The following is a 25007-nucleotide window of genomic DNA, read 5'->3' on the forward strand; positions in this document are numbered from 1 at the left end:
CTCGTGGTTCATAACTTTGCGCCCTGCATCTGGCTCTGTGCTGACAGCTCAGAGCCTGGAGCCTGCTTTGGATTCTGTGTCTCCCTCTCTCTCTGCCCCTCCCCTGTCTCTCTCTCTCTCTCTCTCAAAAATAAAACATTAAAAAAAATTTTTTTGAAGTATTGAACAAATACCACATTAATTAGAACCCTATTTACATATTTATTATTTGCTTGGAAGATTTATGTGAGATTTCTCTTTGAAGTTATTAGTGGTCTTGATGAAATGAAAGTTTAATTTTAAAAACCATGATTGAACTATACATTTTCACAGCGAGAACAGATTCAGCCAACACAAAGCCACAAGTGTTTTATTCACTCAGCTATGTGCCAGACTGATAGGCCTTTCCCTAGAACTTGGCTCCAATGGAAAATGATCACAGGGGTCTTCCTTTATAGGGTACTAGGTGATACAATGCTAAGAGAACTCACCTCAACTCTGTGGCATATTGTGTTTGAAACAGGGAACTTAAGAAATCAACTTCGCAGCTAATGACCTACTAAAAAGAATAGAATGACAGAACGGAAAATATCCAGAGTCATTGTGGTCAAAGTTTATTTCACGAAACCGTTCCCTTCAGTTACGTGCGCACGTATGTGCTTTTATGGTGAACTGGAACAAAAAGTTGAAGAGCTACTGCTGTGTATTCTGAGGCTGAAATTTGGAGCGTCCTGCAAGGGATAAATAGTGAACCAGACAGGCCCTGTCCTCGTGGGCTTTACAGCTGAGGCATAGGATAAAGGTCTGAACTGGCCTAGATTGAAGACTATAGGGAGAGGTGGAGCCAGAGAGGCGCTTGAGACCAGTGGGCTTAAAAATATTAAGTTTCTTTTTCTTTTTTCTCAACTGCTGGCCAAACATTCTGGGGGCAAATCTGCTGGCTGATGAGAGAACACGTGACCCTGGATAGGTTATCTCATGAAAATGCAGTTTGTCCACGCAGTTTAGCTTGCCGTATCTCAAAGACGTTGTGTGGTCAAGGATGAAAGAAAACCTGGAAACACTAGGACTTCTGTGCTTGGAAAATATGAACAGGGTTGTGATTAAAGTCACTGAAGGAAGTAGATCAGCTGAACATTAAATCGTTTACATAAAGTCAAAGATAACTAAAATCTCAGGTGAAGTATTTAAGACTAAAAGGAAGTATTTTTTCACCCAGCAAGCTCTGACCATGTAAAACTTAATTCAAAAGGCGGAATTTGTGGGGTACCTGGCTGGCTCGGTTCAGAAGATTGTGTGACTCTTGATCTTGGGGTTGCAAGTTCGAGCCCTGCATTGGATGCACAGTGTCCTTAAAAATAAGGTCTTAAAAAAAAAAAAAAGATGGAATTTATTGCAAAGGTTAACTTTGTAACAGTTGAAAATAGGAGACTCAGCCCAAATTGGTTAGCCTTCCTTCAATTAGGGAAATATTTATTGAGAGCTTGCTGGGCATGGCACTTGGACTCTGTGGGGAAGTAAAAGATAGTACATAGTTGGGCACAGGGAGCTTACAGTCTAGCTGCAAAGATAAATAACATCCTGGAAGCCCTGGAGACAAGCAAGGGCTCACAGTAGGGAACCAAAGGGGCAGAGTAAGGAGAGAAGGCTAGGTCCAGGCCCTACTGGGTAGCTCAGTGACCCTGGGCTGCTCTCAGAACTCTGAGCTTCTTTCGCTCCTTCTAAAAACCTGCGAGTGTGCTTGTGTACGTTCAAGAAAAGATGTGAAAATCTATAGCACAGTCCTGGCACATGGAAGATCCTAGATGAGTGTTTGTTGAACCTAAAGGGAGAGGGTTTTTATTTATCTGGGACAGAGGAAGTGGTATGAGGTAAAGCAAGAGTACTGTGTCTTACAGTATCACAAGAGTGTGCTGAAAAATAGAAATTAAAGATGAAGGGTAGGGCCCGAGTGAGAGAACTTCGAAAGCCAAGCTGAAAAATCTAAACAGATACAATAGGCAATAAAGAAGCATTATTTGTACTTAAGCAAAAAGGATCTTCTGCTATTTAATTATTCAAGGAATACCTATTAATCATTTATAGTGTGCCGGGCACTGCAGTTAGGATACTGGGGAAACAGTAGCCCCTGCCCTCAAGTGGCTTCACTCTGGCAAGAGAGAAGAGAATTATTGTTTTAGAGATGTTTTAGTTTATACAGATCCCACTTTAAAAAATGTAAGTACCATGAAGGCTAGGGTTTTTTCCTTTATTATTCTTATTTTTTATTTTAAAAGTTTTTTTAATGTCTTATTTTTGAGAGAGAGCAAGAGTGGGGGAAGGGCAGAGAGAGAGGGAGAGGCAGACAGAGGATCTGAAGCTGGCAGCACAGAGCCCAATGCAGGGCTCAAACCCATGAACTGTGAAATCATGACCTGAGCCAAAGTTGGACACTTAACCAACTAAGCTACCCAGGCACCCCTTAAATTTATTTTTCTTTATTCATTTTTAAAGTAGGCTTCATACCCAATGTAGGGCTTGAAGTCATGACCCTGAGATCTACTGACTGAGCCAACCAGGCACCCCTCCTTTTTTTTTTTTTTTAAATCTATTTTGTTCACTAAGCCTCTAGAAAAGTGCCTGGCACAAAATTTGCACCATAAATATTTATTAACTTAATAGTTTAGATTTTGAATTCTTAAATAGTACAATGTCTTCAAGACTATTACATAATTAAGATATGGCTATTTGAGGGCACCTGGGTGGCTCAGTCGGTTAAGCGTCCAACGTCAGCTCAGGTCATGATCTCGCGGTTCACAAGTTTGAGTTGACAGCCCAGAGCCTAGAGCCTGCTTCGGATTCCGTGTCTCCTTCTTTCTCTGCCACTCCCCTGTTCGTGCTCTGTCTCTGTCTCTCTCAAAAATGAACATAAAAAAACGTTTTTTTAAAGATATGGCTATTTTATAGGTTGAATGAGAAGAGTTCTGAGGAAGCAAATGTGGACTTTCAATCTCACTAAGAGTCCCAAGGTGATTAGTAAAATATCTGTACAATTCTAATGATGCCAATATATTCCAATTGTCCATATTATAGTGTAGGCTAAAAAATCTGGGAGCAGTGCAAAGTATGCTACTTTGTTCTATTGGCTTATTTCTCTTGTACATTTTTTATTGCCAAAAAAACCTTTAAATGTATGCATACTCTATTTTTAAATGATTAATGCCACATCATATTGAAAACTCTACAGGTTAAAAAGTAACATAAAAGATCACCTGAAATAAAAACAAACATACAAGAGAAGAAAAATATGGTTTTATGGGGCACCTGAGTGGCATAGTTGGTTAAGTGTCCGACTCTTGATCTCAACTCAAGTCATGATCTCACAGTTTGTGAGTTCGGGCCGCACATCGGGCTCTGCACTGATGGTGTGGAGCCTGCTTGGGATTCTGTCTCTCCTTCTCTCTGACCCTCCCCTGCTTGTGCTCTCTTTCTCTCTCAAAATGAATAAATAAATCATTAAAAAAAAAGAAAAATATAGTTTTAGTTACAGCCTTTTGTATGGAAACTCTGTAGCATACTTGAGGAAAGATCTTTAAGTATTCCCTTCCCCCATTTTGTAGGACATAATCAATTATTCCATCTGCTCTTCTGGGTAACTTAGCATCTGCTAATTCACTAACATTCTTCCCTGAGTTTCCTGTAGCCATAGATGGTTCTAGAACATAAAAACAAAAGATATCTAAGAATAGCTTTCATAATACAAGTTTCCTTTAAATTATAGAGGAAAAAGGGAGGGGGTGGAGGGATGGGTTAAATAGGTGATGGGGATTAAGGAGTGCACTTGACGTGGGGAGCACAGGGTGATATATGGAATTGTTGAATCATGATATTATACACCTGAAACTAATATGATACTGTATGTTAACTAACTGGAGTTTAAATAAAAACTTTAAAAATAAATAAATAAATAATAAAGTATAGAGGGGGTAAAAAAGAATCAATACTGACCAACTGGGAAGAACTAAATAAATATTTACATAGTCATAAATCATTTTAGTTTTCCCAGAGATTTTATGATGTTTTAAAGTATTAATATATAAAGCAGAAGCAATTAAGCAATTTAATACCAACAGAATTTATACTTCAGATGGGGGAAGAATGGATCATCTCAGTTTGTGGTCAGATACACAGATGCTTCCTGTTACTCTGTCCAGAACGATGTTAACATTAACCTCGGAGGAGGCCGTTAAGCCAGTCTTGAGCTGGAAGCATTGTGTTTCTCTCTATGGAGGAAGGAGGGAAGAATTATGTTACCTAAAATGTACAAGCAGCAAAGTTAGAGTATTTTATACAGTTATCACTGATGATGTGATAAAGCATCATTCAATCCACACCGTATGTGTGCATCTCTCTGAAATAAAGCTAACAAAAAATTATAGGGGAAGAGACTCATGATACCATACTTAGAAAGCTCATGTAGGGGCACCTTGGTGAAGCAGTCAGTTAAGCGACTAACTCTTGGTTTCGGCTCAGGTCATGATCTCATGGTTCATAAGTTTGAGCCCCGGGTCCTCTGCACTGACGGTGCAAAGCCTGTTTGGGATTCTCTCTCTCTCCTCCTCTCTCTCCCCACCCTCCCCCTGCTCATGCTTGCTCTCTCGAATTAAATAAATAAACTTTGAAAAAAAAAAAAGCTCTTGTAAATACTCCATGTAGTCCATTTGTCCTTTTTTTTTTTTTTTTCCTATTAGAAGGGGGTTTCTATCTTGTCTGAATCAAACTGTTTGAATGGTGTGTTACTGAATTCTTTTTTGGTTGCCTCTCTTTATCCTGACTTGAATTCAGAAAATTTCTGAAATATTCATTCTTTTAAACCGTAAAAGGATTTTGTGTATTTGTTGTTTATGCCAACTCTTTAATTTGAAATAAAAAGAAAATTCAAAGAGCAAAGCAATAACCGCAAAAAGCCTCCACAATGTACTAAGCTGTCCAGATTTTCATTTTTGGATTATATCCATTCATAGTATTTGCTTTCATTAATCTGTATCAGCACATCAAAATCATTACAATGTTAAAGCACACTAAGTCTTCCAAAACATACCAACTCTTCCAAAATTAAGCTTTCTTAAAGGAAAATAGAACTACTAAAAAACAAACAGTAAGCGACTATTTCAGCTAAGAATCTGTTATTTATTTTTTTTAAAGTTTATTTTGAGAGAGAGAGAGAACATGAGCGGGAGAGGGGCAGGGAGAGACAGAGAATCCCAAGAGGACTTCATCATAACCTGAGCTAAACCAAGAGTCAGACGCTTAACGGACTAAGCCACCCAGGCGCCCCTCAGCTAAGAATCCTAAAGTACCACTACAAACTCACTGTTTGTAACAACTGGAAAAACCAACATCTAGCAAGTGATTTGTTTACGGTTACATAGCCTAGCCAGTTCTAGAGAGAAATGACTGTGTTTTGTTGTAGTTTTTGTTGTTAACTAAACTGCAGATTTCACCAGTTTACCACTAAAGTCCTTTTTCCACTCCAGACACTCAGTCTTTCCTTGTCTCTCATGATCTCAACTGTCTTGAAGAGTACTAGTCAGTCATTTTGTAGAATCTCTCTCCATTTGGGTTCCTCTTATGTTTTCCCATGATTAGATGAGGTAATTTATTTTAGGCAAGAAAATCTCGTACGCGATGTGTCCTTTTCAGAGCACCCTATTGGGGCATGATGTTGAGATATGTTATGGCTGCCTGTATAGTTTTCTTCTGCTGCCAGAGTAAATCACCACAGACCCAGCGCGGTAAGACACCACCCGCTTATTATCTCATGGATTCTGGAGGTGAGAAGTCCAGGCAAGTTGAAGCTGGGCTTCCTGCTCGGGGTCTCATAAGGCCGAAACTGAGGTGTCGGATGGCTGCATTCGCATGTGGAGCTTGTATCCTTCTTCCCAGTTCATGCAGGTTGTTGGCAGAATTCACCTTCTTGGTTATAGAACTGACCTGTTCTGGCTATCTGGCAGCCAGGGATCACTTTCAGTTCCTAGAGGCCACTCTCAAGTTCTAGTTGTGTGGTGCCTCCACCTACAATGGCAGCAGGAGCACCTCCCAGACAATCCCTCTCACACCTCGAATCTCTGACTTCTAGGCCAAGATTTAAAAGACTCAGAAAGGGGCACCTGGCTGGATCAGTTGGGAGAGCATGGGACTCTTGATCTCCGAATTATAGGTTTGAGCCCCATGTTGGATATAGAGATTACTTAAAAATAAAATCTTACAAAAAATAAATAAAATAAGTAAAATAAAAGGCACATATAATTAGGTCAGGCCCCAACCCATCATCTCCCTTTCTTAAAGTCAACAGTGTCACATAATATAACCTCATTACAGGATTTAAATCCATTATATTCACAGCCTGGAGGCAAGGCATATATATCAAAGGTAGCAAGGACAGAGGAAGTGAGCAGACATCTTAAAATTCTGCCTGCCACACTAGTGATTATTGATCTTAATTACTTGGTTAAGCTTCTTCTAGATTTCTCCACCGTAAAGTTATAATTATATAAAAAAATTGTAATTTAAAAATATCATGGGAGGGGCACGTGGGTGGCTTGGTCGTTTAAGCATCCAACTTCCACTCAGGTCATGATCTCATGCTTTGTGAGTTTGAGCCCTGTGTTGGGCTCTGTGCTGACAGCTCAGAGCCTGGAGCCTGCTTCAGATTCTGTGTCTCCCTTTCTCTCTGCCCCTCCCCTGCTCATGCTCTGTCTCTCTTTGTCTCAAAAATAAATAAAAAACAAAAAATTTAAAAAATAAATTAATAAATAAATAAGACAAAAAAATTTTTTAATGTTATGGGAGGCATACTTTGAACTATGTAAATATTCTGCTTTTCCTCAAACTGTCTCACATTAATTTTTTTCCCCCACATTAACATTCTTCAATGGAATTGTCCACTCTCCTCCATTTATGTATTTATATATGTATTTATTTTATTATGGACTCATGCATATATATTTATACTTAATTTGGGGAGTTATAATCCAAATTATCATTATTTTGTTGTTCAACTTCCAGCTTTAGCCATTGATACCTTTTTCACGTAGTGTCTGTACCCTTTTGACATACCCTCAATCTTTTTTGAGCACTTCTTCACTTTCTGATACCAAAAGATGCTCTAGATTCAATTATATTTTTTCCTACCCCAGCCCTGGAATAAATCACTTTTCCAAGGATAACTCCAGTTGTGTTTTGTTCATTTTTTCATTTTATTTATTTTTAAAGTAGATTCTATACCCAACATGGGGCTCAAACTTATGCCCTAAGATCAAGAGTTGCCTGCTCTACCGACTCAGCCAGCTAGACACCCTAAGATAACTCCAGTTTTAATCCAAGAGAACTAGAAGTAAATTTGTTTGTACTGACTACAAATTAGTGTCTCCATAAATTAGGTGCAGATTAATGAATGTATAATAGAAACTTGCTGTCCTAACAAAGTGCCACAAATTTAGTGGCTTACAAAAACATGGTTTAGGGTCACCTGGGTTGCTCAGTCAGTTAAGTGTCTGACTCTTGATTTCAGCTCAGGTCATAATCTCATGGTTTGTGAGATCAAGCCCCACATTGGGCTCAGCACAGAGAGCATGGAGCCTGCTTGGGATTCTCTCTCTTTTCTTCTCTGTCTTGCTCTCTTTCCCTCTCCCTCTCTCAAAAAATAAACTTAAAAAAATACAATAAAATGAAAACAACATAGATTTTTATCTTACGGTTCTGTGAGTCAGAAGTCCAAAATGGGTTTTACAGGGCTGAAATTAAGTTATCAGCAAGGTTGCATTTCTCTGGAGGCTCCAGGGAATATAATCTGTTTCCTTGCCTTTTCCAGCTTCTAGAAGCTACCTGAATTCCTTGACTCATGATCTCTTCCTATATCTTTAGAACCAAAAGCACAGTGTCTTCCAGTCTCCTCTGTCACTTGTCCTTCCTCCTGTCTCGCTGTATTTGGATCCTTCTGATTACATTGGGCCCCCACTCAGATAATTCAGAATAATCTCCCCATCTCAAGATCCTTAACTTAATCATACTTACAAAATTGATTTTGCCATGCAAGGTAACATGTTCATATGTTCAGGAAATTAAGACACAGACATTTTGGGAGCCATCATTCAGCCTACCACATGAATATATTTAGACTAATTAATATATATGGACTAATGGGACAATCAGGCCACATAAATCAAGCAAAAGGGAAATATCTCTTTAATAACAGGTCCCTTTTTATTTTTTCATAGCTCAGTAAATCACTTTTTTAAAAATTGCAGTATAGGGGAGTCTGGGTGGCTCAGTCGGTTAAGCATCCGATTTCAGCTCAGGTCAAGATCTCACGGTTTGTGAGTTCAAGCTCCTCATTGAGCTCCATGCCAACAGCGCGGAACCTGGAGCCTGCTCTGGATTCTTTGTCTCCCTCTCTGTCTGCCCCTCCCCCACTCACACTGTCTCTTTCTCTCTCTCTCTAAAAAAAAATAAACAAACATTAAGAAAAAATATGAAAACAAAATAAAATGTATTTAAAAATTTTTTTCAATAAAAAGTAAAAATTGCAATATGTTTGCAAATTTGTCTAAATCCTTCATAAAAGTAAATGTCGGTCATCTTCCATTGGTAGGACACTGGTTTTGATTTGTCCTCCACCAGGAGTGAAGAACTCTTGCTGATCCATCTATCTGTCTTCCTCCTCCATTTGCCACCAAGAGCACAGAATTTTACAGGATCATACACAGTTGTAAAAGCAATGATTATAATTTCCTATGATGCATTACTCTGTGGACCAAAGAGCTTGATTCATATAACCTGTATGCACTTTGCTGGTTGGGAATTACATTGCTGGAACTAAATGAAAAAAAAAGAATTAAACATTCTCTTCATACTCTTGGCTTTAACTGTGAATTTACTTTCTATTCATTTATTTATTGAGCTAATGTTTGAATGCCTGACTGTGAAAGGCACTGCAATAGGTACTGGTGATGACTACTACTGGGCATGTAATAAATCATGATTCAAAATAGGGGATATTGCTTTTAGTAGCTAAACCTCAGGGAGTAATCCAGGTATCCAATATTTATATACTTATTTTCTGTCTGGAAGTTACTTCTAAAGACAAGGTTTCCCCATTCTTATTACTGTCAACTGACTAGAAATAAAATTTTTGATGTAAAGCATTATGTGGAAAAAGCCATAAGGCTTTCTACTCTAGTCCTAAACTATAGATGGGTTGCATACTAAATCACAGACTTCTAAACACACATTTTTAAAAAAGTAATCTCGGGGTACCTGGGTGGCTCAGTTGGTTGAGGGGCCGACTTTGGCTCAAGTCACAATCTCGCAGTCCGTGAGTTCGAGCCCCGCATCGGGCTCTGTGCTGACAGCTTGGAGCCTGGAGCCTGTTTCAGATTCTGTGTCTCCCTTTCTCTGACCCTCCCCCGTTCATGCTCTGTCTCTCTCTGTCTCAAAAATAAATAAACGTTAAAAAAAAAAAATTAAAAAAAAAAAGTAATCTCTACACCCAATGTGGGGCTCAACTCACAACCCCGATATCAAGAGTTGGATGCTCTAACAAACTGAGCCAGCTAGGCATCCCTAAGTATACATTTTCATTCTTTCTTTTTAAAGGATGAAATAACAACTAACACTTATTAAGCACTACTCTTGCTTAGTGCTTTATATATATTATTTAGTTAACTCTACGAGGCAGGTGTAATTATCCTTGTCATTTCCATTTCAATAGGTAATAGTAATAGAAATGACATAGCTGATAAGTGGTCGAGCCAGGATTCAAATCTGGGCAATTAACTGATTCCAGAACTTTCTTTCTTAACACACAAATCAGTGTGTACATTAAAAAAATTTTTTTTTTAACATTTATTCATTTTTTGAGAGAGAGAGAGACAGAGTGCGTACAGGGGAGGAGCAAGAGAGAGGGAGACACAGAATCTGAAGCAGGCTCCAGGCTTAGCTGTCAGCACAGAGCCTGATGCAGGGCTCAAACTCACGAGCTGTGAGATCATTAGCTGAGCTAAGTCGGCGCTTAACCAACTGAGCCACCCAGGTACCCCACAAATTAGTGTGTACATTATCATATAGTGCTGCCACCCAGTAAATAGTGTTGGATATAATGACTGCCCCAAAAAGAGCGAACAGAAATTTTAGAAACAGCTTCAATGCTGCAAACGCTTAGTAAATCAAAGTCTTGTTGAGTACACACGCAATAACTAGAACTTAAGTTCATCATTGAGTTCATTGTCTATTCGATAGCATGACTCAGAAAATATAGGTCCCAGCACAGTTATTCAGAATAAAGTAGAACTTCATACTAGTATCTGTTTTGCATTGGCAATTACTTTCCCATAACTGAGGAGGACTGCTGTCGAGTTGGGTATTTGTTCATTTATTTGTTATGATTTATTCAAACATTTATTTGAATGCTTGTGTCCCTTCAAAAATTATATGTTGAAATCCTAATGCCCAGTATAATGATTTTAGGAGGTGGGACCTTTGGGAGGCGCTTCAGTCATGAGGATGGGGCTTTCATGGATGGGATCAGTGCTTTTATGAAGGAGACCTCAGGAGCCCTGTGCTCCCTTCTACCTTGTGAGGCACCATAGGAGGTGGCAGTCTGCAACCTGGAAAGGGCCTTCACCAGAACCTAACCATGCTGGCACCCTGACGGTGGACTTCCAGGCCCTGGAACTGTGAAAAATAAATTTGTTCATGAGCTACCCAGTCCGTGGTATTTTTTTATAGCAACCCAACAGACTAAAACAATATTATTTTTCTAGTTCTTGGAAAAATCCTGAAACTCTTGAGTATAAAAATTTTGGCTGCTTAGTGATAAATTCTTTAAAAATATTCTAATCTGGGGCACCTGGGTGGCGGCTTAGTTGGTTAAGTGTCTCAGGTCATGAGCTCACGGTTCATGAGTTGGAACCCATGTTGGGCTCTGTGCTGACAGCTCAGGGCCTGGAACCTGCTTCAGATTCTGTGTCTCCCTCTCTCTCTCTCTGCCACTCCCCCCCTTACATTCTGTCTCTCTCTCTCTCAAAAATAAGTAAATGTTAAAAATTATATATATATATATATACATACATACATATATATACATACATATATATACATGCATACATATATATATACATATTCTATCTATCCCTAATTAGAAAGAATGTTTTTCATGTTTACTTTATTTTTGCATTTGAGTACACACATGTATCATTCATAGAAAGGTATAGTTTTCTATTCCAAAACACCTAAGTGTAAAATATTTTCATATTAGGAGTCTGGGTGACTCAGTCAGTTAAGCATCCGACCCTGGATTTTAGCTCAGGTCATGACCTTACAATCATGAGCCCGAAATTGGGCTCTGCACTGGGCATGGAGGCCAAGATTCTCTTTCTCCCTCTGCCCTTCCCCTGTTCACACATGTGCTAAAAATAAATAAATAAATAATATTTCCATGTTGAAGTTGGTAGATATTTCCTAACTTAGTTTAAAAAATATATAAATCTAGGGGTGCCTAGCTGGCTCAGTCAATAGAGCAAGCAACTCTTGATCTCAGGGTCGTGAGTTTGAGCCCCAGCTGGGCATAGAGCTTACTTAAAAAAAATCAAATAAATACACACACACACACACACACACACACACACACAAATTGGAAAAGGGGAAAAATGGATTCAATTTATATCCACATTTGTACAAATATTTGAAATATGGATACACTCAACAAGAAAGAATATTATTCAAGACAATTGAAAGTTTTAGAATAAAATAGAAGATGAAATTTATAAAAAGTGACTTATATAGTCCAATAAAATACACATAATCTAAGATATAATTTGAAAGTTTTGTCAGCATATATATGACTACATATGACTAATTTCTACTAGATTGCTAATCACTTGGAAGTGATTCACAAATAGGGTTGTCTATCAACAAATTTAAAGAAATGGAAGATAGTATCTTGAAGGACCAATAAATTATACAGCATAAGGGTTACTAGTTAATAAATGGATTATTTTTCTACATTTTTGTATTTTCCAAATTTATAGAGAGGCAGTTACTCAACATTTGACAACGTAGATAACTTCAGACTCTGCTCTGGGTGATTTGCTTATTAGTTTACCCAAGACCAAAATTTAAGACCTTAAGCCATATTATGAACATAGTTCTCCTAAAGAAGACATAGACATTCATTATTTAGGGGAAAAACAAAATGCTAAAAATTATTTTCTTTTTTTTTTTTTTGAAAGGATGTTTGTATTAGCTTTGGAAAATTGATGACCAGCATTGGAAACTTTGTTCAGGGCACTTGGGTGGTTCAGTCAGTTAAGCATCCAACTCTTAGTTTTGGTTCAGGTCATGATCTCACAACGAGCTCCATGTCAGGCTCTGCACTGACAACAGGAAGCCTACTTGAGATTCTCCCCCTTCCTCTCTCTCTGCTCCTACCCTGCTAGCTTGCTTTCTCAAAATAAATAAACTTAAAAAAAGAAAGAAAACTTTGTTCATTAATTTATTCATAAAATATTTATAGTAAGCCTACCTGCTAAAAGTATACTAAGACTTATACAGATGGTCACACACAATAAATGGTTGAGAAATTATGGTCTCTGCCTGAGTTTCTAATGCACATGTATGAGTGAAGCACATGTATGCATTAGGGACCCAAAAGATACCAGATCTCAATTTCCTAATGGGCCCCATAGTTCTCTCCCCTGGTTCCTAGATGGGTATCCCTCCATTATAAGTGTTCTTAATGACACATATGAACAATGTATACATTCATATTTGTGTCTCTAAACCCATACGTGGGAGATAAAGTAAGTAGTACTTAATGTCCCCATTTTACAGATTTAAAAAAAAAAATCAAAGACCTTGTCATTTAATTCAATCACTGAACTACCATGACCCAGGCCGCAGTCTAGGGCTCTTCGGCTTGCAATTTACCTGTGTGCACTCCTAATCAAATAACAGCAATGATAGGAGGAAAGGACCACTTAGATAATTACTCCCTCAGATAAACGACTAAGATGACTTTCTAGTACTTCTGCTAGTAAATTTTTATTTTATTTTCTATTTTATTTTTTAATAAGATTTATTTTATTTACTTATTTTTAAATTGTTTATTTTTGAGAGAGAGAGAGAGAGAGAGAGAGCAAGCAGGGGAGGAGCAGAGATAGGAAGACAGAGGATCCAAAGTGGGTGCTATGCTGATAGCAAGGAGCCCGATGTGGAGCTCCAACTCATGACAAGATCACTAACCTGAACTAAAGTCAGATGCCCAACCAATTGAGCCACCCAGATGCCCTGCTAGTAAAAATTCAAATACCGTAAGAGGACAGCTTGTTGCCTCTGATAAAAATGCTGCCTCCTCCAAACAAATGATACATTTGGAGGAGAAGCTTTTCCTGTTCAAATAAAAATGTGTTGCTCTTTGACCTCATAATGTCATCTCAAGGAATTTGTCCTTACTGATATACTTAGAAAATGGGGCACCTGGGTGGCTCAGTCAGTTGAGCATCCACCTCTTAATTTCAGCTCAGGTCATGATCCCAAGGTTGAGGGATCAAGCCTCACATCAGGTTCCATGCTGAGCATGGAGCCTGCTTAGGATTCTCTCTTTCTCTCCCTCTACCCCTCTCCTGTAGTCGTGCCCTCTCTCTCTCAAAAAAAAAAAAAAAAAAAGTAAATATTTATGTACTAGGGTATTCATTACTGCATTATCTATATTAAAAAAAAATCTAAAGGAATCTAGAGAAAGGCCTAAATATCCCATCAACAGGGAAGAAGTATAGCATAGTGGTTAAGAATTGCCTAGATTCCAATCCCATCTGCACAATTTACTAGCTATGTGATCATGGACAAATTACCCCACTGTGCTTTTGGTTTACCAAAAGCTAATAATAGAATTTACTTATTGGGCTGTGATATTTAGAACAGTGCCTAACCCACAGTATATGCTCAATACATTTTAGCTATCATTATGGATAGGAATTGGGATAAATTTTGGTAGAGGCACACAATGGAAAACTAAGTAACTAGCAAACTAGTAAAGAGAACCCTATATACTCTACTTAACCAGAAAGCAATCTCTGCCAACTTAGTCTCCCTCCAATGCCTAAGAAAAAAATTTAGCTAAACTTAAGTTGGCTAAACTTAGCACATATATATTGAAGAACAAAGAGTAAATTCTTTGAACTCTGGTGGGAAAAGCATTTGGGGGTTTTGGAGAAAGGTGAGAAGCTTTGGAGAAACTGGAGTATGAGGAGAGAAGAGGGTAGCCAACACTTTTGATGCATTAGCTTTGTGAGTGGGTTCAGGAGAGAAAAGGGACCAGGGAAATAACTAGGGGCCTTATTAGAAATTGAGATTGGTATCTTTTTGGTCACTAATTGCATCCATGTGCTTTACCGCATCAGAAACTCTTAGCAGAGACAATAATTTCTCAACTGTTTATTGTGTATAATCGTGCTGAGTCAGAGAGTGAGTCAATGCAGCTCTCCGGGAGGGAGGTACTCACATGGGAAAAGGAATGACCTCTTCTGGGCAGATAGGCCAGTTTAGGAAAATTCCTTGCCCAAGCCCTAATCATTGTATCTTGGTGCCCGGGAAAAATTACCTATTATTCCCAAGAATGAGCAGTTGAGTTGTTCTACTCAATCTTGAGGATCAGGCATAACAACTCAAGTTAACATCAGATGTTCACATATACAGAGCACGTTGGGTACTGCCCAGGGAATAAAATTGAATAGGCACAGTTCTTGCCTAGTAACCTTAATTGTCAAGCTATTAAGGATATTAGCAGGTGACTGTTAAAAGCACAGAAGCTCCTAATAATCTCTTTAGTAGTTCACCTGGCAGAAAGGTTTCCTACCCCTCTTAGGGTGTTTTTCATTTTCCTTGTTAAAATTGCTTTTCTTGGGGCACCTAAGTGGCTCAGTCGGTTAAGCGCCCAACTTCCGCTCAGGTCATGATTTCACAGTCCGTGGATTCGAGCCCCATGTCAGCTCTGTGCTGACAGCTTAAAGCCTGGAGCCTGCTTCAGATCCTCTGTCTCCCTCTCTCTGCCCCTCCCCTGCTTGCACTCTGTCTCTCTCTCTCAAAAATAAATAAACATTAAAAAAATTTTAATTGCTTTTCTTGCACAGGAACTTAATGAACTAAACCATAAAACATGAATGGAAGAACTAATTCTCATCAAAAAGTTCACAGTAGAATAAGATGTGGATTCTTAAGACTCAAATATATTATTGAAAATGATTAGGTATCTCTTTTCTGGCCATCAATAGGTTTATACAGGGCACCACATGTTCCTAAAAAAATTCCCTTACAAGATATTTGTCCTAATATTCCAGTTTCAGATGAGGGTTTTACCAAAGGGCAATACATTTTCTATACTGAGTCACATGAAGGAAAGATGCAGAGTACAGGGGAGGACAATGATAAATTGGAACTGGTAGAAAATGCATCTCAAGTATAAGTGGGAATGACATGAGAGGGAAATAATAGGTAAGAACACTTGAGGCAAACCACTAGAGATAGAGTGAAAGGAATATGGAACACATCTCATCTCCTATGGAACAAAAGGTTTAAAGGGAGATGGACACACACATTGGCTGGTAAAGTGGATAAAGGAGAGGGCATAGGTCACAAGAGTGAGGACACACACAGGAGTTACTGAGGAATAACCCCAATTTCCCAAGGGAATGCGGCTGCCCAGGGATACACTACCCTTCCTTATCATTCCCTCCGGGTTTGCAGGTACAAAACAAGCCCCAACCCATCAAGAGGTGTGGCTGTTTAGTTCCTGCTTCTAAGTAAATAATACATTTCCACTTCATGCTTTATGGGAATTGTAGTTTGAGATTTGGGGAGCTAAAGGAAGGCATATGTTATCTTATTACTTAACTTTATCCACATAATGTTGCCCTTCAGATTGAGACCAGGTTGCTTCCAGACTTTTTTTTTTTTTAATGTTTATTTTTGAGAGACAGAGAGAGTACGAGTGGAGGAGGGGTAGAGAGGGAGACACAGAATCCAAAGCAGGCTCCAGGCTCTGAGCTGTCAGCACAGAACCCGACTGGGGGCTCGAACCCACGAACCATGAGATCATGACCTGAGCCAAGTCAGACACTTAACCAACTGAGCCACCCAGGCGCCCCAGGTTGCTTCCAGTCTTAAAAAAAGAAACGAAACAGGCAAAAAATGTGTGGCCCTTATTCTTCTTGACAGGGGAAAAGGAGATTAATGAAATTTAGTCATGCTTTACTGCTCCTTTTAGATTTCCAACATTATCCCAGGCCTTTCCAGCAGCAAAGTAGATGCTTCTATTCTAGAACAATGGGGTGAGGTCACCCTATCCCTAGGAATATGAGGAAAATCCCAAAATCTTGGAAGAGTTTAAAGATCTCAGTATGCTCAGTTCCTGTCCTAGTTTGCCTTTGTGATTACAAAACTTTCTTTTTTGGGGGTGTCTAGGTGGCTCAGTCAGTTAAGCATCTGACTTTGGCTCAGATCATGATCTCATGGCTCCTGGGTTCAAGCCCTGTGTCGGGCTCTGTGCTGACAGCTCAGAGCCTGGATGCTGCTTCAGATTCTCTGTCTCCCTCTTTCTCTGCCCTCCCTGTCTCATGCTCTGTCTCTCTCAAAAACTATAAATAAACATTAAAAAAAAAATTAAAAACCCAACTTTCTTTTTTTAATTCAGAAAAAAATTAATATACAGTAGACTGTTGGCAGGGAGGTTACTTATCCTGCTGAATAATGTAGTAAATCCTTTAAATGGAAATGGAATGGAAGTCCCTAGAAAACTACAGTTCGGGGTCCATTGTGGTGCTCAAACTGTGATACTAAATATGTCACCTGAGGAACACTACTTCGTTTGGACCTAGTGCTTACCAATCTATAGCACCCCAGCCTGGACAATCTGCAAGCAACCTAACAAAGACTCATTTCCTCCTATAAATAACCTTAAGCCCACAAAGAACATTTCAGTTACATATGCCAAGGATCCTGAGCTATATTTAAAAGCTTAAAGAATTTGAGCCAAAGGGAAGGGCCTCAATGCTATCTAGTATATAACAGGACATGTACCAACTCTGTAATGGATACAAAAGTACTAGAGTTGTGTATGTAGTAAGTAATTAATTAGAAAATAGTTACGGATTAATTGGTATATTATAGAAACTTCATTTTATAGTTGTTAATGGTCTCTGGCTTTCCTTCTCTCTCTCTCTATTTCCCTCTTCACTGCTGGGGTACAGACTCAGGACCTATGGCAGGAACTAATTGTCCCTCAATATTCACCCTTGTGGCAGTTTTAATTCTTTGACACTCCTCCCATGGGATGTATGTTTCCCCCTCCTGAATCTGGGTGCACTCTAAGACTGTGGACAGTGGAAGTGATGCTATAGAACTTCCAAGGGTAAGTCATAAAAAACCTTGCGGCTTCCTCATTGGTCTCCAGGAATGCTCTTGCTCTTGGAGCCCTGAACACTCTACGATTATCCTGAGACTGTCATGCTAAATAGGCCACAAGTAGATGCTCTTGAAGACAATCCCATCTGAAACTGTCCTTCTAGCATTCCAGCCCAGGAGCCAAACTTGTGAGTGAAGACGCTATCTGGGAACGGAGTCTTCCCACCACAGGTGCTCCAGCCCCGAGCTGTTTCAGTCATCTTGTAGAATTCCATTCATCCAGCTGAGGATCCAGCCTTATGGAACACAGATCGATCACCCATCTCTACTGTGCCCTTTCTGTACTTTGCACTCATGGAGTCATCTTATAAGCATAATAAGATAGTTGTTTTATATAATTAAGTTTTAGGGTAGTTTGTTACACAGCAAAAAATAACTAGACCACCATCTCTTAGAATCTTTGTTTTAGGGGCACCTGGATGGCTCAGTTGGTTAAGTGTCTGACACTTGATTTGGGCTCAGGTCATGATCTCATGGTTTGTGGGATTGAGCCCCACATTGGGCTCCATGCTGACAGCATGGGGCCTGCTTAGGATTCTCTCTCTCTGCCCCTCTCCTGATCCTGCTTGCTCGCTCTCTCTCTCTCTCTCTCTCTCTCTCAAAACTAACTAAATAGGAATCTGTTTTAGTTAGGTAGATGGCTTTAGCTGGGTATATTTCCCAGCCTCCTCTCTTGCAGGTGAATGTGGCTATTAAGTCTTACCTATGATATATGAGTGGAAATGATGCAATTTCTACGTCAAGTCAGTAAAATGTTAAAAGGCAGGGTGCCTGGGTGGCTCAGTCGGTTGAGTAGCCAACTCTTGATTTAGCTCAGATCATGATCCCAGGGTCGTGGGATCCAGCCCCACATCGGGCTCCACGCTGAGCGTGGGGCCTGCCTGAGATTTTCTTTCTTCCCTTCTTTCCAATTTACGCACTCTCTCTCTAAAAGATAAAGTAATAAAATAAAATAAAATAAAATAAAATAAAATAAAATAAAATAAAATAAAATAAAATAAAATAAATAAAATAAAACTCCACTTCCTCTCTCTCATCCATCCATGTCTTGCTGGCTGAAACAGTGATAATTGGAGCAGCTATCTAGGATACATAGATATTCCGGATGCTATCACAGACTGGATTCCCCACATAGCAGACTCTGAGAAGAGTTTAGTGTACAGAATATTTAATTTTTTTCTAACGTTTATTTATTATTGAGACACAGAGAGACACAGAGCATGAACAGGGGAGGGGTAGAGAGAGGGGGAGACACAGAATTCAAAGCAGGCTCCAGGCTCTCAGCTGTCAGCACAGAGCCCAACACGGGGCTCAAACCCACAAACTGTGAGATCATGACCTGAGCCGAAGTCGGTTGCCCAACCAACTGAGCCACCCAGGCACCCAGTGTACAGAATATTTATTAAGGAGTTCCCTGAAGGTCAACACCTGTTAAGGAGGGAAAGAACACAGGAATGGGCAGAGGGAAAGGCTGAGCTGTAGTACAGGCCCAATGACAATCTCATCCAAACCCACAAAGAGCTCAGAAGCTAAGATATAAGAAAGCCCTTTAGAGTTGTCCTCCGGTGGATCTAGAAGGTCAGGCCTTTATACTCCCACATGGGTCAGTCATTGTATGTGAGTCATCCTACCATATGCTTTTGCTAGGTTATAATTACAGCATATTCGTGATCTATTATTACATAACAAAATAACCCAAAACTTAGTGGCTAAAAACAACAAATATTTAGTACCTCAGTTTCTGTGTGTTGGGAATCTGGAAGTCTATGGGTTATAGCCATCTCAACTGGGGGCCAAAGGATTCAGCTTACTCAAGTGGTTGCTGAATCCTTAGCTGATGATTGCTGGTTCCTTAGTACATGGTCCTTTTCATAGGCTGCCTATGTGTCCTCTCAGCATGGTAGGTGGTGATCTGAGAGGGAGAGAATAAGAGAACAACCAAGATGAAAGCCAGTCTTTTAAAAACCTAATCTCAGCAGGGACATCCCTACTGATTACAAGTGAATCAGTAAATCCAGCCCACACTTAAGGAGAGGGGATTACATACGGACATAAGGGCATGAATCCCAACAGGCAGGGATGGTGGGGGTCATTTTCAAGGCTGCCTACCACACATAACATGCGCATAATTTTGTATCCTATTTTTAGTTGTCATCGACTTTGATGTTTTCACTACATATTCATTAAAAAAAAAAACCTTTTTTTTAATGTTTATTTTTGAGAGATACACTGTGAGCGGGGTAGGGACAGAGAGAGGGGAGACACAGAATTCAAAGCAGGTTCCAGGCTCTGAGCTGTTAGCACAGAGCCCAACGTGGGGCTTGAACTTGTGAACCACAAGATCATGATCTGAGCTGCAGTTGATACTTAACTGACTGAGCTACCCAGGTGCTGCTACATATTCTTCATTTAAATAAGAGCGTTGGGGTACCTGGGTGGCTCAGTTTGTTAAGCACCCGACTTCGGCTCAGGTCATGATCACACAGCTTGTGGGTTTGAGGCCCATGTCAGGTTCTGTGCTGACAGCTCAGAGCCTGGAGCCTGCTTCAGATTGTGTGTTTCTCTTTCTCTCTGCCCCTCCCTCACTCGCACTCTTGTCTCTCAAAAAATGAATGTTAAAAAAAATAGTAAAAAAAAGAGCTGTTTCTAATTAAAAAACCTGCCTCTAATTTGTCCTTAATTCTCTATTTCCACAATTACAAAATGCATATGTAATACTAGATTTATTTCTATAGTCCTTTCCAGATCCAAAATTATATGCTTCTAAATGTTATTCATCTTGTGATCTCTTTACATACCAATTCAAATTAAATATTATAAACTAATGACTCGTCGTAAACCACACATTTGCCATGTTTTTCAATACCAACATATGCTTTGTAGTGTAAGTTATTTTTGAAATATTAAGATGTCAAAGATCTTGAATATCAGTCATAGGTAAATCAATCTTCAAAGTTTTTCAATGGTAAAATTCACAAATACTTTAAGCAAAAGGTATTTGTTTCCAAGATCCTTGTTCTCTTAAAATCTAGACCTGAGATCTAGTCATAGTTTTCTCATTAACATGGTCTCTTAGGCTAAATTAAACAAAATAATTAAAGTACTATGCAATTAAGATATTTTAAAATATTGGTTATTAAAAATTATTAGGGAGTTACTAGCTATCTTCATCATTATTAAAAGGTGGCCATTTTTGTCTCTATATATTTTTTTCCAATAGATCTTTATCAGATTTTTTCCCACTCGTTTTCAAAAGTTGAGTCAATCACTAACAAGGTCTAGGCATGCTAAGACACGACTAGCCTCACCAAATGTCCTAAAAAAATAGCTTGTAATATTAATATGTATCATAATTTCTATTTGAACCCTCATTTTCACAGCCATACAAGACCTTTGCTACCAACAGATTTGTAGTATTACCAGGGACATCTTAACAGTAGTCATGACATGTTAACATTAAAAAAACAAAACAAAACAAAACACCTCTTAGCACTGCTTTCTTTTCTCATGTGAATAGTGGCAGTGTAATTGGTTAGAGTAACAATAAGGCTGAGTTTATATTAGCTAGAAGTTTATGTTGGCAAAAGAATCCACTGGCCTCCTTTGTGCACATCAATAGCTCTGACCCTCTATTACCTTACTATCTTACTACCCTTATTTTACTAGCAAGTATTTTCCCCCTCTTCTGATAGCATTGTTTTTATGGTTTTGCTCTTAGAAGTACTCTCTTTTAAGGGTTAGAACACAACACTCAGTAAATCTTCCTACTTGACTGGTAAAAGTTCTATCAAAATAAGCAGAGTTCTACATAATAAATTTCACAACCTTGGTGGACGGTCCGTAGTAGCAGTGTTTTGTTGATTAGGTTGACCTTGGATAAGTCAATTTAATTCCTTGGAGCCTTAGGAAAGGAATGCATTTCTTTAGAAAAATGTAAGCTGGAAGTTATATTAGGCATGACTTTCACAATCAATAGTTTGAGTTTTTCACTTGATTCATTTAGAATGGAACTTTTAATTTTAGGATAAAGAACTTCCATGGCGGTGCCTGGCTGGCTCAGTCAGTAGAGTGACTCCTGATCTCTTGTGAGTTCAAGCCCCATGTTGGGCAGGGCACAGAGTTTAAAAAAAAAAATTCCCACGGATGGTTCACTGCAACCTCCTGAAACTGAGCAAAATTTTGAGTACACGTTTTCCTCTAATAATGGTCTTCAGTTATTGAGCACATTGAACATTTACTATGTGTCAGGAAGTAAGCTAAGAGTTTCATAGGTTTTCTGACCTACTCCTCAAAACAACTCTTTGAGGTCAGAAGTAAATACGATTATTCGATTTTTATCCCCGTTTTACAAACGAACAATATTAAAATTTTTCTAAATACCTTTCCAAAGTTGAACTAGATATGTCAGACCTGGCAAGAAGTGGTGTTTAAACAACTCAGCAACAAACAATAATGATTGTATACTGAGTATTATTAAGAAGGCATAATACTTTTTATTAACGTATTTGTTATAATACAATTCACAATAAATTTGGGGAGCATTCTGTATGGAGCTTAGGCATTAAGATTCTTCTTGTACATGTACTCAATTTTCATACTGTCCAAAAGGTTTACATTTGGGGCAACATGGGACAATAAAAATATCTCGAATTTAAACTCCCTTACCTTTAGTCTGTAACTCTGTAGCTTTAGGCAAGTTACTTCATATTTCCTGGGTCTCAAACCTATTAGTTGCAGGTTTTTTTGTGAAATTAGACATAATGTACTTCAAGCTTTAGAGATACATATTTAGAAGGTCCTCTTTAAATGATATTACTTTTCCCATTGCTTCTTAGCTTCCCTTTTGGCTAAGATCAAGTGTAAATGAGTATCATTCTTCCTGGATATTTTCAGACTGGTTTCTTCACCCAAAGGGACTTGGCCCTGAGCCTTTGTAGACCTTCTCACTGCTGACCCTTTCATTACTTAGAACCATAATTCCATCAGCCAGGTTAGTCTCACCTATATATATTTCTTTTCTATCTGGGAGCTCTTCTTCAGAAAGTCTTTTTTCCCTAGCAATCACCCTTAATGTTTATGTCTGCAATAACCTTACTATTAAGCATTACACACAATAGGCACTCATCAGACGGACTTGCATGTTTACTTTATGTAAAAACAAGCCAATTTTACAGAGCACTACTTACCCCAGACAGAGTATTCTTTAAAGAATTACAAGTTCAACACGCACTGCCTAGATGGCAGCCCAAGGATTCTGGACCAATTTGGTTATATGTCACCTCTTCTCCACTTGAACACAATGTTCCCTCACCAACAAGCCTATGAAATCTACTAACATTCACTGAAAAGTACTGTGTAAAATACAAAACAGCATATGCCACATATGCCCCCTCGAGGTCAGCTACAGTGCTAAGGGGACAGAAAGGTTGTGCTGAATTCAAAGGCTTTAAGCAAGAATTTGTATAATTTCAGGCAACTTAGAATTTTAAGTACTTTAAGCAAAATACATTTCTTAATGTTTTACTAAAGAAGATAAACAGTTCTGAAAAAGCTGTTACAAGTGACACATTTTGTACAATTTTTGAAGATAAAGTATCGATGACATATTATTATTTTAAAAATCTTATTGTATCAAGAATACTGCATCCTATAATTGGGCTAAGTCTTTAGTGAAAATAGGAATAAGGATTATAAAACAAAAGGATTCTGACCATAGATTGTGAAAAAAATTTAATAAGTTAGATTATCTCCTAGGTTAATTGTAAAATTTTTACTTACTTTTTAACAATGAAAATTATGAAAGCCGTCAGTTTTTCTTCTATTATTGGAATAATTTAGTTCATTTAAGACTACAGATGGTGTTAATATAATGAATATGGAACTTCAATAAAGACCTAAATTATATCTCTTTACTCCTTCACTCTAGTGGTGTATGTGTGTGTATAATCTCTTACACAAAGAAAAATGTCACATAAATCACTGTGACATAGAAACAGATTCAAGAGAAAACAGAAAAATGGACTATATATTAAGCTTCTCAATGCTAATTCTTAGAAGTAATAACCTATAGGATCTGTATTAATGGGAGGCAATTATGTGTAGCAGGAAAGAACAATGGGCTTTGGAGTCAGAACTAAGCTTGAGTCCTCGACTTTGCTGTGACCTTGGGCAAGCTACCAAATACCGCTAGGCTTCAGTTTCCTCATCTGCAAAATGAGAGAACACTATCTCAGTGAATTGTAGCAAGGACAAAACAAGACAATACACATAAAACCAGACTGCTTAGCATACAGGAAAAGCTGAATAATCATGATCTACCATTATTATGATTAATTATAATTGTTCAAATACATATCTGATGTAGGATTATATTATATATATATTTTCTATTTACCCAGCTTGACAGAATGCTTAGATCATTAGCACTAGAAAACAGTGGCTCCTAATGGAAGGACCATTTTACAAACATAAACAATCAATGAAAATAAACAAAAACTCCTATTTTAAGGATTTTCTTTATATGTGTCACAAAGATTACCAATGCTTTTATGTGAAAGAGCATCTGTAAATATGTTCATTAAACTATTTAACAATGTTTACATACAACACATAAATGTTTTTGAAACCTCAAAATTCACTAATAACCACAGTATCATTTTCAAATAAGCATGGTACAATCTTAAATATTACATCATTCAGATTATTTTTTAAACAGATAAACCTGTAGGAGATCACTCCAACATAATTGTCCATTAATTATTTGTAACAAAACAGGGTTCCTAGTAGATGTTTCAGCAAACGGATGGCTCCTCTACTGCTTGGGCACCTTCTGTGACAGCTTTGACACATTTGGCCATTGTCTGTGAGGCTCTGCTAATTGAGTCTGAAAGATATTTTAAAAAGTGCATTTTGATAATACAATTTTTAAAAAAGCACACAGTAAAACTTTGTTGCACATATTCAGGAACAACAAAAAAAGACTATAAAACCCTATTGAACTATATGTAATGTGAGAGCAACAAATTCAGAAGTCCCTTATTAGCTAATAAATGTTTTTAACAATTACTCCTAGGAATGATTAAATAATTATATATATACAGCCATGGAGTGTCTGTGTGGCTTAGTCAGTTAAATGTCCGACTCTTGATTTTGGCTCAGGTCATAATTTCACGGGTTCATGGGATCCAGCCCCAAGTCAGGCTCTGTGCTGCCAGCACAAATTGGTATTCATTCTTTCCCTCTCTCTCTCTACTTGTGCATGCTCTCTCCCTCTCAAAATAAGTAAACTTAAAATAATAATAATTATATACATTCATACAACATGCTAGTGTGCAACATTAAAAATATTGTAGAAAATTATTAAAGACAGGTAAAACATGTACAAAATACTATTTTTGAAAAAAAGTTTATAAAACAGTATGTATACTAAAATCCACTGAATTGTACACTTTATGAGTGAATTTCATGGTATGTGGATGATATTTCAATAAAGCTGTCAACCCCCCTCCCCCCCATAAATGAATAATCATATC

The 25007-nt window shown here is 38.3% G+C and overlaps 1 protein-coding gene and 1 long non-coding RNA gene across 4 annotated transcripts in view; both read right to left on the reverse strand.

Moving 5' to 3' along the window:
* Positions 1-1973: 1973 nt before the first annotated feature.
* LOC113597102 (uncharacterized) lies at positions 1974-21477 on the reverse strand. The gene is made up of 2 exons (XR_003417951.2): positions 19209-21477; positions 1974-4241 (listed from the first exon to the last, which is right to left on the reverse strand). It is a non-coding gene; the product is annotated as an uncharacterized LOC113597102 (long non-coding RNA).
* A 1122-nt stretch (positions 21478-22599) lies between these two features.
* Positions 22600-25007, reverse strand: part of NDUFS1 (NADH:ubiquinone oxidoreductase core subunit S1) — a 29917-nt gene continuing 27509 nt past the window's right edge. For all 3 annotated transcript variants that reach the window (XM_015074138.3, XM_015074139.3, XM_053215677.1), the window contains one exon: positions 22600-24358. In XM_015074138.3, the coding sequence (XP_014929624.1) occupies positions 24267-24358 (92 nt within the window). In that variant the 3' untranslated portion in view covers positions 22600-24266. The remainder of the gene's footprint in view (positions 24359-25007) is intronic.

The sequence above is a fragment of the Acinonyx jubatus genome, chromosome C1 (genome assembly GCF_027475565.1).
Source record: "Acinonyx jubatus isolate Ajub_Pintada_27869175 chromosome C1, VMU_Ajub_asm_v1.0, whole genome shotgun sequence".
NCBI classification, from domain to species: Eukaryota; Metazoa; Chordata; class Mammalia; order Carnivora; family Felidae; genus Acinonyx; species Acinonyx jubatus.